The sequence below is a fragment of the Microcaecilia unicolor genome, chromosome 5 (genome assembly GCF_901765095.1).
Source record: "Microcaecilia unicolor chromosome 5, aMicUni1.1, whole genome shotgun sequence".
Lineage (NCBI taxonomy): Eukaryota > Metazoa > Chordata > Amphibia > Gymnophiona > Siphonopidae > Microcaecilia > Microcaecilia unicolor.
This window is the reverse complement of record NC_044035.1, coordinates 57,992,182-58,018,397: the sequence shown is the minus strand read 5'-3', so window position 1 is coordinate 58,018,397 and position 26,216 is coordinate 57,992,182. Positions and strand designations below refer to the sequence as shown.

The following is a 26,216-nucleotide window of genomic DNA, read 5'->3' as shown; positions in this document are numbered from 1 at the left end:
AAAATACTACCGGTACATCAATGACATTTTTATGATTTGGACTGAGGGGGAAGAAACTCTGAAACAATTTTACAATTCCTTCAATACATACCATTCTAAAATCAGATTTAAAATTGACTACTCCCCACAGTCTCAATCAGCGATGGATATATACAAACATCCATATACAAGAAACCCACAGACAAATGCAACTACCTCCACAACACTTGCACATCCCATTTACCCAACACTTGCACATCACTACCTACCTATATCTTTTATTATTCTGCTATACTTAACTTATATTTTCTCTAGCAAGTTTCACTATCAATACTCTGTAATCCCTATTACTGTGTAAGCCGCATTGAACCTGCTTTGAGTGGGAAAGCGCAGGATACAAATGTAATAATAAATAAATAAACAACTATAGCTTCCACCCTTCACATACAAAAAGATCCATTATTTACAGCCAAGCCACAAGATACCACCGTATCTGCTCTGACCCAGGGGACAGAGACAGACACCTTGAAATCCTGACTGCATCCTTCGAACAGAAAGGCTACAACCCCCAAATAATCTCCAAGAATATTGCCTCCTCCCTCAAAACACCCAGGGAAAATCTGCTACAGTAGAAAGAAAAAAAAGACACAGACAGAATCCCCCTTATAGTGACATAGAACCCAGAGCTGGAAAAATTAAGAAAAATCATAAAAGATCTGCAGCCTGTACTCCAGGAGGATGAATTACTGAAAGAGATATTCCCATCCCCACCAGTGCTGGCCTTCTGACAGCCACCCAACTTAAAACACAAGCTAATTAGAAGTAAGCTCCCAACACAGACTCAAAAAGAAAAGAATGGCACACATCCTTGCAATATATCCAGCTGCAAACTATGCCAAAACATTTCACAGGACCCCACTGTCATTCTCAAAGGAAAAATATTCAACATTAAGGACTCTTTCACGTGCTCATCTTCCAATGTGGTATATATCATTCAGTGTAAAAAATGCAACGAAGGCTGCTACATTGGAGAAACAAGTCAGATGCTAAAGAAGAGATTTAATTTACATAGACACTATATGAAAAATGCTAGTACCAATAAAGATGTCACGCCTGTGGGGCAGCACTTTACAAAACCAGAACACTGTACCAGTGATTTCATGGTAAGAATCCTGAAAGGGAACTTTAAAACAATACAGGAACGTAAGACCTTTGAAGTCAGAATGATTAAATATTTTGACACCCACCAGACAGGACTTAACAAAGATCTGGGTTTTCTAGCCCATTATAAACCATAAAATTGTACTGTTTTGTCACCCTCCTGTCTCCATGCTTATCTCCCTGTCCCTCATCCACCCGACTCTTCCTGTCTCTCACCTATCCACCCCCATCCTGTTAGACTCTCACTGGAATGCTTTGGTGTTTCACTTATATATACTGTCATCTACCAACATTTGCTTATTTCCGATCTGATGAAGAAGGGTAACCTTCGAAAGCTAATCAAGAAATGTATTAAGTTATGTCCAGTAAAAAAGGTATCTTATTTTCTTTTCCATATTTTATTTTGTTTTATTTCTATTGATTACCTTTAAAAGTGGACTAACATGGCTACCACACCTCTCTACTCAACTTGATTAACAAACCAATCGGCGCCAATAATTGGCCAATAAGAAGCAAATATCGACACTAATTGGTGCTAATTAGAATTTATGTGCATAACTTTAGAAGCATATTCTGTAATGTGGTGCATGTAAATTCTAATGCGTGGATCTCAGAAGGGGGTGTGACCTGTGAGGGGTATGGGTGAGTCGTGGGCATTCTTAAAAAATACATGCACTGTTATAGAATATGCTCGATCCACGCCCAGGTTAGGTGTGGGCATCTCTATACCATGCTTTAGTTGGTGTAAATGGTTGCACCTAAATTGTAGTCATGGAGATGGGCACTACACATATTCTATAAACCATGCCTAACTTTAGACGAGGTTTATAGGATAGCACTATGCGGGGGGTTTTCCAGCACCATATATAGAATCTGGCTCAATATGTTTGATACCAGGAGTATATATACTGGAGCTGCATCAATACAGCATGACCAATTAGGCTAGAAAAATGCATTTTATGATATTTAATAAATACCCAAATAACTGGGGCCCCCAGTGCAGGGTTTTCTTTCAGGGGAAACTGAAATGGACCCACAGTTCCCAGATATTAATGAGAGAGCCCAGGCTCTTTGCACCCCAAACACATAGAGAGAGTAGCCCACCCCCATGGAGAAGCAGTGTCTATGCATGTCAATGGGAGAGTATCGTAGATTTTCCCCTTGCCTATATGAGAATGTAGAGATGCTTGCTGCAGTCAGCAAGCACAAAGCATGGGAGACGCAAGCAACAGAGGTCGATCTCTCCAGACAATAAAGGTAGAAAAAAAATTATTTTAGTTTTGCTTTAGTGATTTGAATCATCTTTGGGAATATGAATGGAGAGCTCCCCCCCCCCCCCCCCCCTAGGGTGGTTCTTCACTCAGGAGCGCAGAAACCTCTAGTGACTCTACTGAAGTATTGGACTTTGACTTTTGCATGTCCTCACATCTTCTGGAACTGTGGAGCTGTCTTTCTTGCCCTATGATTGACAGTGGTAGGAGGGAAACTATGCTGGTATAAATACTACTCCTGCCAGAACTCTGCGCCAAAAAAAAAATCAAAATGCTGTACACAAAATTTGCAAATTCTGCAAAATTCATTGTGTAAAATATGCAAATTCTGCAAGTTTATTTGTCGTAATTTAACCAATATTACAGCCTCCCTCCCTCCCTCCCTCCCTCCACCCACACATAGCATCCACCTTTATTACAGCCCCCTCCCTCCCTGTACTTGCACATAGCATCCACCTTTTTTACAGCTCCCTTCCTCTCTCTCCCTCACTCTTTCTCCTTCCCTGCACCCACACATATCATTCACCTTTTTTTACAGCCCCCTCCCTCCCTGCACCCACACAAAATGCAGTATGATAGTTCCACTAATCCATCCCAGGTGGAATATCCATAATGCTTAATGTTTCTATCCAGAGCGATAACCTTTTACCAAAAAGAAGCGTATATTAAAATATAAAATGTATACAGATATAAATGATTCACTTAATTATGTAAAATTAGAGACTCCTTATGCATTAGTACATTGTTGCTCAGGCTAATGTGAACAGGGGAGTGAGAACTGAGAGAGTCCAGCAATAGGATTTGTGTTGAGAGAAAAATCCCTTGTCTCAACATTAGAGTGGAACCCAAACTTGTATTTATAAGTGGCTTAAATACCTCTGCCCTTGTTCTGGCTCATTATCCCCTGTACCTTTAAGGTGTAAGACAGGGTTGGGTGTCAAAGTTCCAGACAGTAAGAGGGAATAAGCCTGGGGGGGGGGGGGGGTTGGAGGAAGTACCCTTCCTCCCCCTTGCTGCAAATTCACCTCCTTGGAGGGAGTATCTCCTCCTCCCCTGCTCATATCTCTTACATCATTCTCCTCCAATTTGTAGAAGGGAAGTTCCTCAAGTTTCCGAACTTGCAAGTTTCCAGTGACAGCTCTGCCTGACATCATAGTAGCTAAGTGGAGGAGGTCAGTGCTTGGAATGTAATACTTAGTGTGCATGTGTGTTTGGGATGGGGGATACCAGTACAGCTATAGAATAAGGAAATAATCAAAAGCGTCCTTGCCGGGAAACCTGTCTTTTAAAATTTAATGTGTTCAGGTGCTGGAAGTGCCATCTTTGGTTTGTTTCCCTCTCTTATGTGTCTCTAGATGTCTCAAGTGATGGAGGTTGGCTCAGTGGTACGAGCGATCTTTGATTTCAGCCCCAGTGTCTCAGAGGAGCTGCCTTTGTTTGTGGGAGATGTCATTGAGGTGCTGGCTGTAGTTGATGACTTCTGGCTCTTTGGGAACAAAGAAGGTATTACAGGTAAGGAAGCCTATTGATGCCGTTGCTCATGGACAGAAGGCCTTGTTCATAGAGCCTTGGCCTTTCCATACTGAATTCCCAGTAAGTTTCCCTATGTGCCTGGCTCCTGATTTATTCCTAGGTTTCTTTAACTCTTCCTTTATTCCTTCCAACTCTAAGGACGTTGGAAAGAATTACACAGAAGAGGCAGCTGGTCCAAGAACCAACAAGAGGAGGAGCTATTTTAGATCTAGTCCTTAGTGGAATGGACGGCATGGTACGAGAAGTAACGGTATTGGATCCACTGGGAAACAGTGATCATTACATGATTAAATTTGAGCTGATATCTGGAGTGAAGTTACTAAAGAAATGTATTGTAGCAGCATTTAATATTCAATAGGGTGACTGTGACAAAATGAAGAAAATGGTTAAAATGAAGCTGAAATGGTTGGCTGCAATGGTTAGGACTTTAAATTAGGCATGGACGTTGTTTAAAAATACCGTCGTGGAAGTCCAGGCCAGATATATTTCACGTATTAACAAAGGTGGAAAAAGAGCAAACAGCCAGCAAGGTTAAAAGGTGAAGCGAAAGAGGCTATTAGAGCTGAAACAGCATCCTTCAAAGTATGGAAAAAAGATCTGAATGAAGACAATAAGAAGCAGCATACGCAGTGTCAAGCTAGATGCAAAGCATTGATAAAGAAGGCTAAAAGAAAATATGAAGAAAAACTTGCCATGGAGACAAAAACTCATGGTAACACTTTTTTCAGGTACATCAGAAAGCCTGTGAGGGAATCCTTGTAACCGTTAGATCATGAAGGAGCAAAAGGGGCACTCAGGGAGGACAAGGCCATAGCGAAGAGATTGAATGAATTCTTTGCTTCGGTCTTTACGGAAGAAGATGTAACAGGTCTACCAGTACCGGAAATGGTTTTCAAGGGTGACAATGCAGAGGATCTGAAAGACGGTGAACCTGGAAGACATACTGAGCCAAATTGACAAGTTAAAGAGTGATAAATCACCTGGACTGAATGGCATACACCCCAGGTTACTGAAAGAACTCAAACATGAAATTGCTGATCTGTTGTAATTGATCTGTAACCTGCCGTTAAAACTGTCTGTTCCTTAAGATTGGAGAGTGGCCAATGTGACGCTGATTTTTTAAAAGGGTTCCTGGGGTGATCCAGCAAATTACAGACCAGTAAGCCTGACTTCATTGCCAGGGAACATGGTGGAATCAATTATAAAGAATAAAATTACAGAACATGTAGACAAACATGGTTTAATGAGACAGAGCCAGCATGGGTTCAGCCAAGGGAAGCCTTGCCTCACCAATTTGTTTCATTTCTTTGAAGGCATAAACATGCAGATAAAGGTGAGCCGGTTGATGTAGTGTATCTAAATTTTCAGAAAGCTCTTGATAAAGTTCCTCATGAGAGATTCCTGAAAAAATTAAAAAGTCGTGGGATAAGAGGCATGTTCTTCTGTGGATTAAGAATTGGTTACTGGACAGAGAACAGAGGGTAGGGTTAAATGGCCATTTCTCTCAATGGAGGAGGGTGAATGGTGGAGTGCCACAGGGATCTGTACTGGGACTGATACTATTTAACATATTTATAAATGATCTGGAAATCGGAATGATGAGTGAGATGATTTAATTTGCAGATGACACAAAACTATTCAAGATTGTTAAAACACATGCGGACTGTGAAATATTGCAGGAAGACCTTAGGAAATTGGAAGACTGGACATCAAAATTCCTGATGAAATTTAATGTGGAAAAATGCAAAGTGATGAACATTGGAAAGAATAGTCCAAATCCTAGTTACCTGATGCTAGGGTCCACCTTGGGGGAGACAGCACCCAAGAAAAAGATCTAGGTGTTGTCATAGACAATTTGCTGAAATCTTGTGCTCAGTGTGCGGCAGCAGCCAAAAAAGCGATGCAAGTAATTATTAGGAAAGGGATGCAAAATAATACTGAAAATACTGTTATGCCTCTATATTGCTCCATGGTGCGACCTCACTTTGAGTATTGCTTTCAATTCTGGTCGCCGTATCTCAAAAAAGGTATAGTGGAATTAGAAAGGTTTCAAAGAAGAGTGACAGAAAGGATAAAAGGGGATGGAACTCCTCCCGTATGATGAAAGGCTAAAGAGGTTAGTGATCTTCAGCTTGGAAAAGAGACAGCTGAGGGGGCATATATGATTGAGGTCTGTAAAATCCTGTGTGGTGTAGAATGGGTAGAATTGAATCATTTTTCACTGTTTCAAAAAGTACAAAGACCAGGGGACATTCAATGAAATTACATGGAAATACTATTAAAACAAATAGGAGAAAACATTTTTTTTCACTCAAAGAATAGTTAAGCTGTGAAACTTGTTGCCGGAGGATGTGGTAACAGTGGTTATCATACTTGGGTTTAAAAAAGGTTTGGACAAGTTCCTGGAGGAAAAGGCTATAGTCTGTTGTTGAGATGGACATAGGGGAAGCCACTCCTTGCTCCGAGATTGGTAGCATGGAATGTTGCTACTAATTGGGTTTTTGCCAGGAAGCCTCTGTTGGAAGCAGAATACAGGGCTAGGTGGACCATTGGTCTGGCCCAGCATGGTATTCAAAAAATAAAATAAAAAGGTGCAGTTCCTTAATTAATATGTTACAGTGAATCAGTGTATGTATACTGCAGCTGTTGGAACTGCTTCACCCATAGAAAGTTTTGTAGGGGGTTTCACACCCCCCACCACCACCACCACTCGACCACCACTGCTACTACTACTATTTAACATTTCTATAGCTCTACAAGGCATACGCAGCGCTGTACACCATACACAAAAAGACAGTCCCTGCTCAAAGAGCTTACAATCTAGATAAGACAGGTAAACAGACAGAACAATAAGGGTAAGGGAATAAAGAGGTGAGGATAAAGGACAGGGCAAGTGAGTAGTGGTTTGGAGACAAAAGCAGTGTTAAAGAGGTGGGCTTTAAGTTTGGACTTGAAGACGGCCAAAGACGGGGCTAGACGCACAGGCTCTGGAAGTCTATTCCAGGCGTGAGGTGCAGCAAGACAAAAGGAACGGAGTCTAGAGTTAGCAGTAGAGGAGAAAGGGACGAATAAGAGAGATTTATCTACAGAACAGAGTACCCGGGGGGGGGGGGGGGGCGTAGGGAGAGACGAGAGTGGAGAGGTACTGGGGAGCAGCAGAGTGAATACACTTATAGGTCATTAAGAGAAGCTTAAACTGAATACGGAAACGGATAGGAAGCCAGTGAAGTGACTTAAGGAGGGGGCTAATGTGCGCAAGGGTGACTTTGGCAGAAAATGAGTCGCGCAGCAGAGTTTTGGACTGATTGAAGAGGAGAGAGATGGCTAAGAGGGAGGCTGGTGAGAAGCAGGTTACAATAATCAAGACGAGAGGTGATAAGAGTGTGGATAAGGGTTCTGGCAGAATGCTCAGAGATGAAGGGACGGATTTTGCTAATGTTATAGAGAAAGAAACGACAGGTTTTGGCAATCTGTTGAATATGAGCAGAGAAGGAGAGAGAGGAGTCAAAGATGACCCCAAGGTTTTGAGCAGATGAGACAGGGAGAATGAGAGTGCCATCCACAGAAATAGAGAAAGGGGGGAGAGGAGAGGTAGGTTTAGGGGGAAAGATGAGAAGCTCGGTTTTGGCCATGTTAAGTTGGGACATCCAGGCAGCGATATCAGATAGGCAGGCTGAAACCTTGGTCTGGATGCTAGTTGAGATTTCAGGGGTAGAGAGGTAAATTTGGGAGTCATCAGCATAGAGATGGTATTGAAAGCCATGGGATGATATCAGAGAGCCAAGGGAAGAAGTGCTGCCACAACCACATGCAGGAACTTCAATTCTGTGGTACAAAAACAGAAACTTCTTCCAGATCACCTCCTCCCTTCCTGCATCTAGAGCTGCCTAATAGTTCTCCACCTTCACTGTCTTCCCATTGGATGGATCCTACCTACAGTCTCTGGTGCTAGTTACAATGGACACAAGAGAAAGCATGGGGCAGGGGAAATGAGAACTGCAGATAAGAGTGTTTAAACTAAGAAAAATGTACAGACATATTACCCATCAGTGGTGTAACCACCGGTAAGCTGGTGCCTACCAATTTTGGGCTCAGGTCCACCCAAAAATTTGCACTCTTTTATTGTGTCTGGTGGGGATCCCTAAGCCCCGCCAGCAGAAGACCTACTCTCCGCCAAACAAACTTATACCTTGTGTGGCCAGTGGCAGTGTCCTCAAGCTGCCGCTGCTGCTTCCCCTTCCCCCCGTGCATATGCTCAGTTTTCGCACATGCCGGCATTTGTGGGAGGGGGTAGTTTGGGATGGAGCAATTTGTGGAGTAGTGTGGCAGAACGGGGGGTACAGTTGTAGTTGTGGGACAGTTTGGGTGAGTAGGGCAGTTGTGAGAGGGGTTAGTTATGTGCTAGGAGTGTGGGGGTTTGGAAGAAAGGGAATTCCTTTCTTGCCCTGTTTTCTAAATGCTGCATTTCACAAGTTTCTATGTTACAGGACTTGGCACTCTTTTCCCATAGAAATGCATGGGGCCATATTTTAGGGGCTCATTCTGTTTGATTTGGTGCATTTTCAAACTCGTTCACATACGCACACACAATGTTTTGTTGCCAACATGTAATTTTAATCAACGTCTTAAATCTACTCATCCATTTTGTCCCACAGATCGATCCAGAGACTTGTGGGTTATATCCATCTGCCAGCAGGTGGCGATAGAGAACAACAGAGCTCTGCAGTATAGGATACTGTGCAGGAGCAGCCTCTCCAGTATTCTCTCTATCTCATAGACATATCCCTGTGCACCTTTCTGTTTGGTACTGGCTCCTGACCTGTCCCTCAGGTCTAGTCAAGCGAGGGGGTTTTAGAGTGGGCTTTGGGGTACACGTAGTGGTGCCAGGTTCCCCATCCCTTCCCTTCTGTTTGGTCTATCCCTTTCTATTTTGCTGGCATTTCTTTTTTAAAAAGCACAAGGTGTTTGTTAGAAAAGGGGACAAGCAGTGCTGCTTTTTACAGGCAGCAGTAAGTGAGTATCATTTCAACTTTTTCTCTGCCTCTGCCTCTGCCAACATCTTTGTCTGGGAGCTCTAGTCCTGTAAGATGGTTTTTATTTCTTGTCTCTGTGCTTATGGCTGCCTCAGCTGAAACAGTGAAATGCTGCTCCCGGTGTGGGGGCTGGTGAGCAGCATTGGGTCTCTGTGTCGTGTGGCCTTTAACAGCCCTCCTCCGTTTCTCTTTTAGATCTGCATGATAGAGACCGGCTGTCGGTTTCGTTGCTTCATAAAGCCATTTGGACATTCTCTCCTCCTAGGATTATCTCTGCATTATTGGTTAAATGGGAGGCGGATTTGCAGAGGTCTTTGACATCTGTTGACATTAGTAGATTAGTTCCTAGGATTCCAACTCTGGTTATGGCAGCAGATCTGAGTGAATGCCAATTTGGGGTACTTTATCGGGCCTTTATCTTTCAAACGCAACTTTTCAATATGGGCAGCATTGACACTCCCCTTTGTCATAAATGTAATCAGCAACCTAATTCCTTTTATCACGCCTTTTTTTTTTGTCCAATATAGTCCCAATATTTAGGATGCCTTTTGGGGTCCACAATACCATTATCGGCAATGGGTCTTTTGTTCGATAAATATGAGGTATTTATGTTGCAGAGTGGGGTTTCATCCGCAAGGCAGCCCTTTTGGGGAAAAAAATTATTTTAAAGGCTTGGATTGTTCCTGACCCTCCTTCTTTTTGGAATTATGTTGATGGAGAAGCGGAGGTTGGGGTTGTTCTTAAATCAGAAAAAGCATATCTGAGTGGGTCCTTATATACATCCCCTTTCTCCCAGAGCCCGTAGTTTGATATTGAATGCTCTGTAACTTTGTATGTTTTTTTTTTCCGTTTGGGTGTTGCCTTTGTCTTGGAACAGATGTTCTTCTCTTTGCCTATCGGGGGGGTCTAGCGGACACACAGCTCCTCTGTGCTTTGCTTGATTGCTGTATCATTGTTCCCCATGTTCCTGGAATTGTTTTGTTATTTTTTTTGTACGTCTTTAGTGCATATATTAATAAACAGATTTAAATGTAACAGTCTTACTCCTGCTAAACTGACCGCAAAGGCGGGTCTGGGGATGTTGGAAGGGCCATAGGCAAATGCTTTGCGGGCTCTACAGTGCCTCACTTGGTGCGTGTGCACCCGCAGCCACCATGTTTGAAGCACCAACTTGCTTTGCTACTGATAGGGCTGTTGCTGGGTCTGTTTCAGCTGGTAAGGAATTCTCTCATGGGTTCCTCGCAAGGGCTGCATTATGCCCTCCTTTGGGGATTCGGGACAGGATACTATAGATGCTCCTTTTTCCCCTGAATTTGTGCTTTAAATACACCAGGCCTTTTTGCTCAAGAGACCTCTCTCCTGTCAGCCCTCCACGGACCCCACCCCCCTCAGTGGCTTATCGGAGCAGCAGCCCAAAGGGGTCTGTTTGGAGATCCAGAGGGGGGTGGATGAAATGTCATAGCCCTCAGATCATGGGTCAGATGTTCCCCTCTCAGGTGCCTCATGCTGCTCACTATCTGACTTTATGGAGGAAGGGGAACTTCTCCTGAGGAAGGGGTGATCCCACTGCAGCTTTTCCATAAGGAAGAGCGGTCTTCCCTGATTACTAAAGCTTTGGAGATGCTTAATATTTCTTCCCCTAAGCCCCTCGGTTAAGAGGCTACCTCTCAGCCTATGATGTTGGGCACCGAGAAACCCCCCAAAGTGTTTCATATTCATGCGGCTATGAGAGTACTCATCACCTCACAGTGGGATACCACTGATGCTGGTTTGAATGTAGTTAGGGCTATGGCTTAGCTTTATCCTCTCCCCTCTCACTGGCTCCCTATCCGTTTTCGCATCCTGTTCAAACTTCTTCTACTAACCTATAAATGTATTCACTCTGCTGCTCCCCAGTATCTCTCCACACTCGTCCTTCCCTACACCCCTTCCCGTGCACTCCGCTCCATGGATAAATCCTTCTTATCTGTTCCCTTCTCCACTACTGCCAACTCCAGACTTCGCGCCTTCTGTCTCGCTGCACCCTATGCCTGGAATAAACTTCCTGAGCCCCTACGTCTTGCCCCATCCTTGGCCACCTTTAAATCTAGACTGAAAGCCCACCTCTTTAACATTGCTTTTGACTCGTAACCACTTGTAACCACTCGCCTCCACCTACCCTCCTCTCTTCCTTCCCATTCACATTAATTGATTTGATTTGCTTACATTATTTATTTTTTGTCTATTAGATTGTAAGCTCTTTGAGCAGGGACTGTCTTTCTTCTATGTTTGTGCAGCGCCGCGTATGCCTTGTAGCGCTATAGAAATGCTAAATAGTAGTAGTAGTAGTAGTAGATAAGATCAAGACAGTGGAAGACAGTGGCCATTCTGGTGAGTAGGGGCAGTGGAGCACAGTTGAAGATTGAAAGAGGATGTTAAAGCAAGAAACTGAGAAGCATAAGAGTCAGAAGGATCATTAGCATGAATGTTAAAATCCCCAAGAATGAGGGAAGGAGATGAAGGTTCAAGAAAGAAGGAAAGCCAAGTATCAAAGTCAGTGAGAAAGGAAGAAAGGGACTTATCAGGGGGTCAATAAATGACTGTTACTCGGAGAGGCAGAGGAGCGAATAGACGGATGGAGTGGACTTCGAAGGAAGGAAAGCAGTGAGACTGAGGTGGAAGAAGAGATTGAAATCTACAAGAGGGTGAAAGTAGTAGCCTGACACCACCTCCGCGGCCAACCGGGTGAGGAGTATGGGAAAAAAGATAACCTCCATGGCATAGGGCCGCGACTGAAGCAGAGTTTTCAGGGTAAAGCCAAGTTTCAGTTAGGGCAAGCAGATGGAGAGTACGAGAGATAAAGAGGTCAGGGATGTAGGAAAGTTTGTTACAGACAGAGCGGGCATTCCACAGAGCACAAGAGAAAGGCAGAGAAGAAGGGGGGAGGAGAGGAACAGAAATTAGATTGGAGATATCACGGTGTGACCTGCTCAATTAGGATGAGAGCTGATGTGGAGAACCAGGATTGGGATTAATGTCCCCAGTAGACAGCAGGAGAAGGAGCAAGAGAGTACGGAGAAGAGTAGGAGAGGTATGATGACTGCGACGAAGGTGAGATGTACTCAGATAGAAAGGAGAGGGATGAGTGGAAGGAAGGAAGTGTTGAAGGTTGAGAGCTGAGAAGAAGGAAGAGGAAAAAAGTGATGGTGAGATGATGAATACAGAGGGTGGACAATGTGTTCCTGCACTGTACAGTGGTTTCAGATGGAGAAACAGATTAGGAAGGGACAGTACCAAGAAGAGAAAGTCTACTGGAACCATAACTAGCACCTAGAGCGGAGGCCGCTTTCTCTCAGTTCCGAGTGCTGGAAACTGCTCTCCCAATGTACAAAGGAGCAGAGGACTTGAAGCAGGTGAAGAGCTCAGAAGGCAGCACAACTAGCATAACCCAGTATCGGTACACCTTACATTTAGCCATAGACCTGGTGTAATTGCAGATGCCCAAATGGAAAAGGGGCACATGTAACTTTACTGTATTCTAGTGGCATCATTTCTTATGCCCTCCCATACTCCACCATTGTGAACACCACCCTTGCATTTACACGTTATGGCACTTATGCCCACCCATACAGAATAGCATGCAGTTAGTTGTTTTGCTGCTACTTAGGCGCATAAATATACATTTACTTGTGGAAGTGACATTATTCTGTGCACTTACACACATGCTCAAGTGATGCATACATGTGGGTTCCCTGTTATAGAATTGTTCTTTTTGTTTCTTCCACTTGTTTGAGCTTGTCAGTGATGGTCCAAATGAGTGCTGCATACTGACTTACTTCTCCCTCCTTTCTATTCAGGGCAGTTTCCAAGCAGTTTTATAGAGCAGTTGACAATTCCTAGTTTGAAGCATGGGGAGAAGCTCTTTGCTTGCATCAGTGATTTCACAACCTATGAGCCTGGAGGACTGTCCCTCCAACGAGGTAAGCATTTATTTTGTGTGGGGGGAGGGCTGAGGGGGGATAATTCTGCATTAAAAAGCCTTACTACAGAGGTTCTGTGGGCAGAGAGCACAGCAGGGCATGTTTCCCTTAAGTTTTGATTTGGGAAAGGGAACAGGATACTCATGTTTGGCTTTGACATGGTCTCAGACCTTGATGCTCGTGCAAAGTTACAGCAGTCCCTCTCTAGAATGGAGGGTCCCTGTGTTGCAGGGGTGGGCAAATAGAGTCATCCTTGAGGGCCATAACCCAGTCGGGTTTACAAGATTTCCACAATGAATATGCATGACATTGATTTGCATGTACTTCGTGCACATTCATTGTGGAAATCTTGAGAACCCAACTGGGTGGTGGCTCTCAAGGACTGTGATTAGCCACCCTTGCTATATTGGCTGAAAAGGGATTAGGCTGCCATATTCTGCATTTTTAAAATGCCAGCCACAGTGGTTGGATATTGGGCGCCAGTATTCACATCGCAACCAACACTGTATGTCCAGATAGAGCAGGGAGCGGCTAACAATCTTCAATCATTTATCTGGATCCCTAACTGGATAAAGTTATGACAGCATTTTGTCTGTCCTAACTTTATCCGGATATTAATCTGGTTAGTCATCTGAATATCACCACTAACAGGATAGCTGTTTGCTACACCCTTGCATTACCAGGATAGTTCTAACCTAAAAGAAACCTACAACCTTCATAAACCTTATTTATACGTGATGCTTTATGTGCAAATTGATTTTTTAAATATTTTTCTTAAAATATGCAATAGTGCTAAGTGAAAAAGGGCTATCCTGCAAGGAATCATACACATTAAAACTGTGTTATATTGCCCGATCTGACATCATAGCATTCCGACCTCCCTTTCTCTCTATATGATTGATCAAGTATGCTACTAATGACATCCTGTTTCATACACAGCTCTCATAGAGGTGGGTAAGCTAAAGATCACTTTACTTATCTTCAAATGTGATGCCAGACGTCCTAGCAGGAGGCCTTATATTAAAGAGTGTTCATCCGCAAAGACAGCTGTAAACCGCAAACATTTCCTAGTTTGAAGTTCATCAATCAGCAATTCACAATCTTATGAATCTCCGTTATCAGGATAGTGCCAGGTGCTGCTGTGTGGATAAGAGCCTCTGAATATAGACCTCACTATTTTTCCCACATATTTGAATGGAGTATTAAGAGAGTGTTCTCTTCCTTCTTTCATATCTGCCTTTTATAGAAATAACATTTTTAAAATATTAATTTGGTTGTGGATAAAGAAAATCATTGCACACTTGATTTTTATTTCTTTTTTAGTCATTCTCATGCTTAAAAATCTCAGTATGCTGGGGTAATGAGATACCAGTCATTGTGAGAATCACCTGATGCCACTGTTACTGCCAGATAACGCCTTCTTCTACTTATATGCAACCCATGAGCTGTAGCTTTTGGTGATCCTTATGTTCTTCTTCCTGTCCTGTATTAAACTTTTTCCTATTTTTTTATGTACTTCTTTTCTATTCTTATTGCTTACTATAGACTTGAGATGTAAACCACTCTGATGGTTTGTCCCCAGAACGGTTTATCAAGATACTCAATAATAAACCTGCATATATAGGAGTTGGGCTGAAAAATCAGCAAGTTAGTTGCTCGATCAAAAACTGGAAAATTTCCCATGACCAGATAATTTGATCCCTGAAAATCAGAGTGGCTAAAATTTAACCCTTATCCAAACCAGTCTCCTCCCCTCCAATCTCTGCTGGGACTGGGTAACTTGGCTCTGGAAAACAGCATAGAGAGGGTTCAAACCACAGAACACAATCCAAAACACAAGACCTTTTATTCCACAGCGTAGATCAGTCTTGTACATCAATCAAACAATCTTGTACATCAGTAATCCGACATGGGCCGTGTTTCGGCGTACAGTGCATAGGCAGAACAGGAAGTTGTAGCCGAGGGAAAGTTTCTAGGGATGCCGAAGGCAGTATGCTTACTGCTTAGCTCACTGACACTGATTGCTGCCAGCAGCCTGGAACATTGAAGGATGGCAGCGCTGCAGGGAGCAGAGAGGAAGAAGTGCTTACCTCATCCCGCAAATGCGTGAGAGGAGGGGGCTTTGGCATGTGAGCCGGAGTCTGGGGCTGAATGCGTGTGTCACACGCCAAATGCATGTGACTTGGTATGCATTATTGACCAGATAGAAGAGAACAGTTTTCAGTTTTAGCACAGTATAAGTCAGCACAAGAAAAAAATATAAGAAAACCATTGTACTGCATTAGGGGCTTATAGCCCATTTAGTTATGTTTAAACAAATGAGAGATCTACATGAAAGAAAATATTTATTTTTATTATTTTGACTTATAAAATTATTTGTCCCTGAAACATGATCAAAACAGAATAACCCATTTGTGTATCTAAAATGTAAAATTCTACAAATGAGATGAAGTGGTGATTCCACGTGCCCCATGAAAGGAGAGTTTAATTTTATTTCCATTTAATTTAAATATATTCCATCTTTATAACACCAGGCTTCCCAAGGCAGATTACAATAACAGTTAAGATGAACCCATCAGGAAACAGGATATCCTCACTTAAATTTGGCCATGTATTACTGTGGTCTATAGAACAGTGTAGAAAAATTTGCACAAAATACAGAGTTTATTACTGCTGTTTCTACCAGCTACAATAATTTTTAAAGCTGTTTTAGTGATATTTATTTCATGATATATATAGATATGGAAAGCTTTCAAAAAATAAAAAAAAAGCTGTCAAATAAGTTTTTAAAAAATCCTTTATCCTCCACATTTTAAGGCACTGCCTATCCAACTGGAACAGTTTTTGATTTTTTACGGATGGACTACTCATAGGCAGTCCGTTATTTCTAATAATCTTTTGCTATTGTTTTGAGTGAACTAAAATACCGGCAAGCTTCGCCTACTACCTTCAGCCCAAGGAAGTTTTATGACAGGAGACGGCATGATGTCAGAAAGTTGAAGCCATCTCCTCCTGCACACCCACCATATTGTGTGACCCCAAACATTCACAGATGCTAGTGAAAACAATAGCAAACTTGTTGTCATCACCCTACCGTGACTGCTCCAGGTCCGGCGCGGTTATGACGAGGCACTGGCACCGATCCTACAGACTCACAGTGGCAGCAGCCTTCCACATCTGCACATGCCCTGCCCGTGGGGAGGGTGTGCATACGTCAATTCCTGGTTTGAAGCAGAGAGCAATACTTCAGAGGAGGAGTGCACCTGGGCATCATCAAGGCAGAGCGTTTTTAAGGAAACACAGCCCTGCTTCCAGTGCCTTCGCAGCAAGCAAGCCTTGACAGCCTTGTTCCTGTGAACCCTATTCTGAGGGCCTTGCTCCTGAGAGCGCTGCTCCTGCGTACCCTGTTCCTGAGGACCTTACTCCTATGAGCGCTGCTCCTGCCAACCCTGTTCCGGACGGCCTTTCTTCTGAGAGCCCTGCTCTTGTTCCTGGTTCTTGCCAGAGCCGAGCCTTATTCCTGATTCCTGTCAAGCCGAGCCTTGCTCCTGTTGCCTGCCTGAGCCTTGCTCCTGTTGCCTGCCTGAGCCTTGCTCCTGAGATCCTACCTGGTCTAGCTCTAGAGTTCCAGCCATGCCAGCTCCCTGCTGTTGCCTCCCTTCATGGACCTTGGAGGTGATCTCTCCGCCACAGTCAGACCTGCAGCTGTGGCCAATGGGCTCACTACCTCAAAACACAACAGCTTGTGAAGGCCATGAGCTTAACAGAATCAGTAGCCCTATAGTTGCTACAACAGTTTGCGCTCCAGCTGCATCAACTCTCCAGAGCCATACAAACTCTGACCCAGTGGATGGACAATCTCCAAGGACCAGACGTTGCCCCAGCGGCAGTTGGGTCTCCGGCAGCTGAGTCTGGATCGACTGCATCTCCTGGCAGCATAGGGATTTGTATTGCTCCACCTCCTTGCTTCAACTGAAACCCCAAGATTTGCCAGAGAATTCTGAAGCAATGTCAAATGTATTAGAGTTACAGGCCAGAGAAGTTATGTCAGATAGAAGCAAGGTGGCCTATATTATTTCCCTCCTTACCAATCCTGCGCTGGCCTGGGCTTCTCCTATTTGGGAAAGAAGGAACCTCATGCTGCATAACCTGGTGGAATTCCTGACTCAATTTTGTATGATATTTGAGGAACTTGGTAGAGCCACATCAGTGGACACGGAACTACTGAACCTACGACAGGATTCCCAGACCATTGGAGATTATGCCATTCACTTCTATACCCTGGCGGCTGAACTCGAATGATGAGAGCCTGGCCGCTGTGTTTTGGCAAGGGGTGTCCTCCTCGATTAAAGAAGAATTGGCCGAGTGTGAATTTCCCACAAATCTTGACGATCTAATACTCTTATGCACACAAGTGGATATTTGTTTCCGTGAATGACCCCTGGAGCGTCAGGCCAGCCACGGACCTTTTCAGTTGGCCCCTATGTTTCTACGCAAACCCACGATGGTCTTTTTCTTCTAGAAACAACAAGGAACCCATGCAAGTGGATCAGAAGGGGCTTTCGGTCCACAAAAAGAACTGGAGAAGGGCACAGAACTTGTGCTTATATTGCGGAGAAAAAGAACACTATGCCTGCCGATGCCCAAAGAGGCCGGGAAACTTGCAGGTCTAGTCCTGGCTAGGGAGGCAGGACTAAAACCATCACCCATACTCCCCCCACTCAATTACTGGTTCCAGTCACGATTGATGTGGAACCCAAAATTTTCACTGAGGCATTGATAGACTCCAGAGCGGGTGGTAACTTTATAAATGGGCCTTACTGCATCCCTATACAGAAGCTACCCCAACCTATTCCTGAATCTTCAGTCTATGGGCGCATCCAGGAGTGCTTGAGGCCAAGACCCTGCTGCTCTGTGTTCAGAAGCTATAACTCTATATGTTATACAGTCAACCATGAACCCCATCATCCTGGGTCTTCCCTGGTTACAACAGCACAATCCTCAGATAGACTGGACACAAAGCCAATTAAACTTTTGGGGCAAACCCTGTAGGAGACACTGTTTAGACTTAGTAGTGCATCCCAAATTGGTGGCTCTCCACATGCTTGAGGTCGGGCAATCCTTACCCCAAGAATTTGCAGACTTCTTCTCCAAACAACGGGTGGAGACTCTTCCACCCCATCGGAGGTATGACTGCCTCATTGATTTGTCTGGCAAAAAGCCACCCAGGGGCAGAGTTGATCTGCTGTCATGTCCAGAAACCGAAGCCATATCTGACTATATCAAAGACAATCTTCAACGGGGATTCATACGTCCCTCCAAGTCTCTGGCTGGAGCTGGAGTTTTCTTTCTGGGAAAAAAAGATGGGGAACTGTGCTTCATGTATTGGCTTCCGCAGCCTCAATGCTAATAGCATAAACAACAAATACCCTTTACCGCTCATCTCCGAACTATTCAATCGCCTGCAGGGGGTCTGCATCTTCACCAAACTAGATCTGCGAGGTGCGTATAACCTCATCCATATCAGGGAAGGAGATGAGTGGAAGATTGCCTTTAATACCCAGGAAGGGCACTATCCAGCTTATTTTCGAAAGAGAAGGCCGGCCATCTTCTGACACAAATTGGGAGATGGCCGACCATCTCTCAAGGCCGGCGAAATCGGCATAATCGAAAGCCGATTTTGGCCAGCCTCAACTGCAGTCTGTCGCGGAGCCAGCCAAACTTCAAGGGGGCGTGTCGGCAGGGTACAGAAGGCGGGACGGGGGTGTGGTACGAGATGGCCAGCTTCGCCCGATAATGGAAAAAAGAAAGCCGGCACTTGACGAGCATTTGGCCGACTTTACTTGGTCCCTTTTTTTCAGGTCCAAGTCCCAGAAAAGTGCCCAAACTGACCAGATGACCACCGGAGGGAATCGGGGATCACCTCCCCTGACTCCTCCAGTGGTCACTAACCCCCTCCCTCCCTCAAAAGAACAACTTTAAAAACTTTTTTTGCCAGCCTCAAATGTCATACCCAGCTCCCTGACAGCAGTATGCAGGTCTCTGGAGCAGTTTTTAGTGGGTGCAGTGCACTTCAGGCAGATGGATCCAGGCCCATCCCCCCCCCCCCTACCTGTTACACTTGTGGTAGTAAATGCGATCCCTCCAAACCCCCCCAAAACCCACTGTACCCACATGTAGGTGCCCCCCCCTTCACCCATAAGGGCTATGGTAATGGTGTAGAGTTGTGGGAAGTGGGTTTTGGGGGGATTTGGGGGGCTCAGCACACAAGGTAAGGGAACTATGCACCTGGGAGCTATTTTAAATTTTTATTTTAATTTTTAGAAGTGCCCCCTAGGGTGCCCAGTTGGTGTCCTGGCATGTCAGGGGGACCAGTGCACTACAAATGCTGGCTCCTCCCACGACCAAATGCCTTGGATTTGGCCGGGTTTGAGATGGCCAGCCTCGGTTTCCATTATGGGCAAAAACCGAGGCCGGCCATCTCAAACCCGGCCATCTCTGACATTTGGCCGGCCCCAACCATATTATCGAAACGAAAGATGGCCAGCCATCTCGTTCGAAAATACGGTTGGCCCCACCCCTTCGCAGCGCCGTCCTCGGAGATGGGTGCTCTTAGAGATGGCCGGCCCCATTCGAAAATGCCCCTTCACGAGTATCTGGTCATGCCCTTTGGCCTTGTAAATGCTTCTGCTGTCTTTCAGAATTTTATTAATGACATCTTTTGGGACCTGCTGTACAGTTCTGTACTCCTTTACCAGGATGACATCCTGATCTTTTCCTGATCGTTTGAACAGCATAGATGGCATGTCAAGCTGGTGCTTCACCATCTGTGGCAGAATCAACTATATGCCAAATTGGAAAAATGATCTTCAAGCACACCAGGCTACCATTCCTGGGATACATTTCGGACCAGGGGCTACAAATGGACTCAGCCAAGCTATCCGCTATTCTCGAGTGGCCCTGACCAGAAGTTCTTGGGTTTCACCAATTATTATTGGCAATTCATATTGGGTTACTCTAACATTGCAGTGCCTTTGACTGCTCTTATGCAGAGGGAGGCAAACACCCAGGATTGGCCATCTGAGGCTATAGACACGTTTGACTGCCTTAAGCAGGCCTTTACAACCGCTCTGATCCTTTGGCATCCAGACCTTGAGAAAAGGTTCTTTGTGGAGGTTGACGCTTCTGCATCTGAGACCGACGCCATCCTATCCTAGCCCTGTGTCAGTGGAAAACTGCTTCCTTGTGCCTTTTTCCTCAAGGAAATTCTCTCTGGCTGACAGAAATTATATTATCGGAGATGAAGAGATGTTGACCATAAAATTAGCACTAGAGGAGTGGCACCTCTTACTTGAGGGAGCCAAGTTCCCTTTCATCGTACTAATGGACCTCAAAAATCTACTATATCTCCAAGAGGCTCGCCGGCTGAAACCCCGACAAGCCCAGTGGTCCTTATTCTTTTCACATTTTGACTTCCAGCTACAGTTCTGCCCAGCAGAGAAGAGCATTAAAGCAGATGCCCTGTCACGCTCTATAGAAACAGGTGAGGAGCAGCCCGAACCCCAACATGTCATCGATCTAGCATGCATCCTCACAGCCACTGTCTTAACTGTACCCCCAAGGAAGACTTTTGTCGCTAGACAACTGTGGGAGACAGTCCTCAAGTGGAGACATGATTCAAAGGCAGCCGGTCACCCTGGAATTTGACTGCCCCTATCGGACCGACCGTTCACTTGTCTATTAGATTGTAAGCTCTTTGAGCAGGGACTGTCTCTCTTTGTTAAATTGTACAGCGCTGCGTAACCCTAGTAGCGCTCTAGAAATGTTAAGTAGTAGTAGTAGTAGTAGTAGAATACGACACACTATGGAACTTATTTCCCAAGCTTATTGGTGGCCCTCTCTCCAAAAAGACATAAAGGATTTTGTATCTGCCTGTCTTGTGTGTGCTCATCAGAAACCTTCACATGCTTGTCCCTGGGGTCTCCTGCATCCTCTGCCTATTTCCAAAAAACCTTGAGCACACATTGCCATGGACTTTATTACAGATCTTCCCCCCTCTAAGAGTCACACCACCATCTGGGTGGTAGTGGACTGATTCTTAAAAATGGCCATGCCTTTGGCTGGGTTACCCAAGGCGCCTATATTGGCTCAACTCTTTTCCAAGGAGATCTTCTGGCTGCAAGGCTTGCCCGAATCCATTGTATTGGATCGAGGGGTGCAGATCACCTCAAAATTTGGCGGTCTAAATTGCTTCCTCCAAGTAAAACTGGATTTCTCTTCAGGCTATCACCCCCTGTCCAACAAGCAAACAGAGAACCAACCAAAGTCTGAAAGCCTTTCTGCGAGCTTACATTTCCAAGCTTCAAGATGACTTGGCACAGCTGTTACCATGGGCAGAGTTTTGCCTAATAACCATGGAAGCTTGTCCACCAGGGCTTCCCCCTTCTGGATTGCCTACGGACAACACCTGTGGGTACCCATGCCTGTACCAGTGGTTGCAGATGTCCCTGCCGCTGAAGAAGCTATTACTTCCTTCTCCCAGATATGGAAGACCACCCAGGAGCTCTTACTCCAGGCAACCAAGAGGACCAAGCGACAAACTGACAGGAGAAGATGCCTGGCGCCCCATTTCCAGATAGGGGACCTGGTATAGCTCTCCACCCAAAACCTACGACTTAAGACACCCTCAGCTCAGTTTGCTCCTTGCTTCATCGAACCATATCCAGTGATTTGCCAGATTGGTCCTTTAACATACCAGCTAAAGCTTCCTATTAACCTTCAAATCCACAGCATCTTCCATGTATCTGTATTTGGTTTACTCCTCCCTGTTCTCTTCTGTTTATATTGTAATTTTCCCGATACACTGTATTTTGATATAACTTAGAGATTTTAATGTATGTAAATCTCTTTGATGGCATTGCCTTAGGCGATCAATCAAATAAATGCAACCTGAAACCTTGCTGAAACCACTGGTATTAAGGAGGTCAGCCACAATGTGCCCCACTCCATTACTGGTTGAAACTGATCCTGAGAAGGAATACGAGGTCTAGAACAATTAGATTCCCAAAGAGTGCGAAGCAAGTTACAATACCTTATTGCCTGGAAAGGTTTTGGTCCTGAGGATAACTCCTGAGAACCTGCAACTCTTGTCCTTGCTCCAGTCCTACTTCGAAGGTTCCAGCGCCTGTTTCCTCACAAGCCCAAACCCAAGTCCCGGGCAGGAGGGGCCGTAGAGGCAGGGATACTGTGAGTGTGGAGGAGTAGCCTAGTGGTTAGTGCAGTGGGCTTTGATCCTGGCAACCTGGGTTCGATTCCCACTGCAGCTCTTTGTGACCTTGGGCAAGTCACTTAATCCTCCATTGCCCCAGGTACCAAAAAAACCCTTAGATTGTGAGCCCCCTAGTGACAGAGAAAGTACCTGTATATAATATATACAGCGCTGCATACGTCTAGTAGCGCTATAGAAATGATTAGTAGTAGTAGTAGGATACTGTCATGACCCTACTGTGACTTCTGCAGGTCTGGCGCATGTTCCGACGTGGTACTGGCATCAATCCTATGAACTCGCAGATGCGATGTCCTTCTGTATCTGCACACACCGTGCCCCTGGGGAGTGTGCGCATAATCAATTCCTGGTTCACAGCAGAGAGCAGTACATCAGAGGAGAGGCATGCCTGGGCATCATCGGGGAAACTCTGCCCCGCTTCCAGTGCCTTTGCAACCCTTGAGAGCCTTGTTCCTGAATGTCTTGTTCCTGCGAACCCTGTTCCTGATAGCCCTGCTCCTTCAAACTCTATTCCTGAGGTTCTTGCTCCTGTGAGCCCTGCTCCTATGAACTCTGTTCTGTAGGGGCTTGCTCCTGAGAGCCCTACTCTTGTTACTGGTTCTTATAAGCCGAATCTTGCTCCTGGTTCCTGTCAAGCTGAGCCTTGTTCCTGGTTCCTGTCAAGCCAAGCCTTGTTCCTGGCCTCTGCCAGAGCTGAGCCTTGTTCCTCGCCCCTGCCAGAGACTTGCACTTGAGATCCTACCTGGTCAGGTTCTAGAGTTCCAGCCATGCCAGCTCCCTGCTGTTGCCTCCCTTCATAGAACTTAGGGGTGATCTGTCTGCGCTGAGGCCCAAGGGCTCATTACCTCAGAACAGAACACTTGTGAGGTTTATGACTGCCTATGTATTTTTTTTTATTTCACAGCTTTTTTATTAATTTGAAAGCTTCCCATATGTAACCAAGGGTTGTTTTTTTTAAACCTCAGGGGAGGGTGGGAGGGGTCCACACAACTCGCCCTGAGGCTCTGGCACAGCCGGGGCCTCTCTTAAAGCTGCCTCCTACAAAAATCGAGCCTCCCTTGGCAGCAAAAACAAGTCTGCCACTCCGGAGCATCCGCAGACCGCAGCTCATGCCCCAGGACCCCCCAGAGGTTTAAAAAAGACCCCTTGTGTTATGTAAGGGAATCTTTCAAATTAAAAAATAAAAACCACACATAGGCAGTCATAAACCTTACAAGTTTATTGTTTTCAATACATCTGTGAACTTTTGGGGTCACACAGTATGGCGTCAAGCTCTGCCCACAAGCTTCAGCCCACAGAATGGGCCACATAGGCTCATGCCATCTCCTGTCATAAAACCTCCTTGCTTCATCCCACATAATGGGCGAGATAGGATCATGCTGTCTCCTGTTCTCAATGCTACCTCCTTGATTCAACCCCTTCTTCCTGTAACTACTGCAGCCTTCCCACTGGCTGGATCCTACCACATCTCTGAACTGGAAGAGGGGAACATTGGAGAGTTCTAGAGGCCAAACTCTGAAAAATATCCAAACTCTTTAGCCATCCTTCTGGTTTCGAGACAGGTAATTTAGAATGTGTAGAATCCTAAACAAATCCAGATAGTTGACAATCCTCACTTCCTGAGTCCTGAACCCATCTGCCAAATCCCCTCTAAACCTCTGGCCCTAGGAAGTTGCCTAATTTGCCTATGCTTTAATCCAGCTGTGTTCTGTTCACCCTTTCTTCTCATCACTCTTTTTTCCTCCTCCTTTCCTATTTCCTTTCCTCATCTCTCTTCCTTTACCAGCTCTCTCTTTCTCATATCCACCTTCCTCTTCATCATGCTTATTGAATGGTTTCACATCACTCTCCCTTTCCCTCTTTCCTGTCTTATCTGTATCCTCACATCTCTTTCAGTCCCCCCATATGCAAATGGAGCAGCTTAGGCCCTGAGGTAGAACCTGAAGGCAACAAAAAGGGGCAAAAAGGAGTTGGCTTCATTGTGTGGTGATCGGCGGACTGGAGCAGTAGCTCTCCGCGCTACTTGTTTTCTGCTCCCAGAGCACAGGCTATAGATACTCAGAGCATATACACTGATGCTGATCCCAGTGATCCCACTCCTCTTCCTGTTGCTCATTAGAGAGAAGGTGTAGCTGAGGAGATCAGTAGTACTCTGGATGCTCCAAGTCCCTATGGATCACAGAACAAGTAGCATGGAGCACTACTGCCCTGTCTGCCAATCGTCCTACAGTGAAGCTGATTCCTTTCCTATTCTTACCTGTTGTTCTGCCCCAGGGCTGGTGCCCTAGAAATGTGCCATTCCCTCTTCAGAAGTGGAGGCTGATAGGAAAAAGAGAAACTCCTCGGTAGCTGAAGAGTGAGCAGTACATAGAATATTTGTTCCCCCCTGCATGCATGATCTTTCATATACTCTGCACTCATGGCTCATATACCTCTAGGGTACAAAGGCCACTGGTTGAGAAACACTGCTCAATAGAGCTTGGTACAAGTGTGCTCTTAACTTGCCAGTAGATGTCACTGTTGAGCAGCAGCAGGGATTTTCCTTCCTTCCAAAGAATTAAGCCAACCAAAACTGCTTTTTCTGTTTAGGCCAAAACCGAATTTGTGACTGAAGTTCATCACCCAGTTTCACCCAAAACCAAAAATCAGCACAGTGGCCTCTGATCCAGGCTCTGCCTCCTTCCCCCTCCCGAACAGTAGCCCCTTTCCAAACAGGAGCTGTATGTAATAAGTGATCTAAGAACTTAAATTCAGTTGTCCTCGGAGCTGAGGTTTTTCTATAGTGCTACTGGATATACTTTTTTTTTTTTTTACTTGATGCAGTGGAAGGTTAAGTGACTTGCCCAAAGGTCACAAGGAGCTGCAGTAGGAATCAAACCCAGGTTGCTAGGATCAAAGCCCACTGCACTAACCGTTAGGTTACTCTTCCTTCCACATAGCACTGCTGCTGAGCAACTGGTCATAGACAGACATTTTATCAAATGTTATATAGAGGCATATTTTCAAAGTACTTAGCCTTCCAGAGTTCCATAGGTTTCTATGGAACTTTGGAAGGCTAAGTGCTTTGAACATATGCCTCATAGTCAACCAGGAAACATAGCTGCTGGTGAAGCTCAGTAGATTTGAGGTGCTGTATGTGTAAGACAGAATAAAATATGTTGCTAGCATGTTAAAATTTAGCAAAATTTGCATTTGACAAACTGTATCTTAAAAGAGCTATACGTGACAAAATTATGAATTGCTTCTAGCAGTAGGGTTAGGTCTTGAGAAATTCTGCTGTACTGTGAATAATTAGTACTGTGTTGAAATGAGGAAGTAAAATTCTCTGGGTCAGGTGAGGCCCTTCTCAGTACACAACTCCTATACCAAATGGTTGCACTTAAAGCATTCAGCCAGCAGATGTCCCTGCTTCTCCTTTTCCCATTTGAGAAATAGCCATAGATGTAGATTTTGGGTCCTGGAGCACACACTAAAGCAGGTTGAATTTGCACATATTTATTACCATGTGTTTCATATATGCACGTGTATTTTTATGCTGGATTATAAAGAATCCCAGAAATGCCTTTCAGCTTTCCTTCTTCAAATTCAGATTCAAGAAGCTTGATTGGCATGACAATTGGTACATATGACGTCAAAGTGGGGCAGTTTTTAGATTCAGTGCAGGACCTGCAAGCACTTTTTCAAAGGGAAACGCCCATGGTCAGTATACCAGCATATGTGTACAGTTATACCTGCAGAAATTTCTGTGCACATGAGGTTTCAAAATGAAAGTCCAGCTTGAACTTTCTCTCCCTGTGTGTCTGCTTCTTTTCTGGCACAGGAAAAGAACCAGTGCCATGTACCCAGCAGGGTAGCTATTTTTACCTGCAGTGAGGGTAGGAAGGGATGGAATCTTTAGTAGGGGACAAGCTTTGAAAATTGCTCTCAGAATGTTAAAAACAAAAGGGAAAAATAATAGCTGTAATCACAGTACAATAATATTGCAAAGTACAGA

At 44.8% G+C, this 26,216-nt stretch overlaps 2 protein-coding genes across 3 annotated transcripts in view; one reads left to right on the top strand and one right to left on the bottom strand.

The window, feature by feature from the left end:
- Positions 1-26,216, bottom strand: part of ALDH18A1 (aldehyde dehydrogenase 18 family member A1) — a 948,333-nt gene that overhangs the window by 593,492 nt on the left and 328,625 nt on the right. The gene's annotated exons all lie outside the window — the stretch shown is intronic.
- DNMBP (dynamin binding protein) overlaps positions 1-26,216 on the top strand; it is a 226,898-nt gene that overhangs the window by 95,264 nt on the left and 105,418 nt on the right. For both annotated transcript variants that reach the window (XM_030202924.1, XM_030202923.1), the window contains 2 exons: positions 3,767-3,923; positions 12,814-12,936. In XM_030202924.1, the coding sequence (XP_030058784.1) occupies positions 3,767-3,923; positions 12,814-12,936 (280 nt within the window). The remainder of the gene's footprint in view (positions 1-3,766; positions 3,924-12,813; positions 12,937-26,216) is intronic.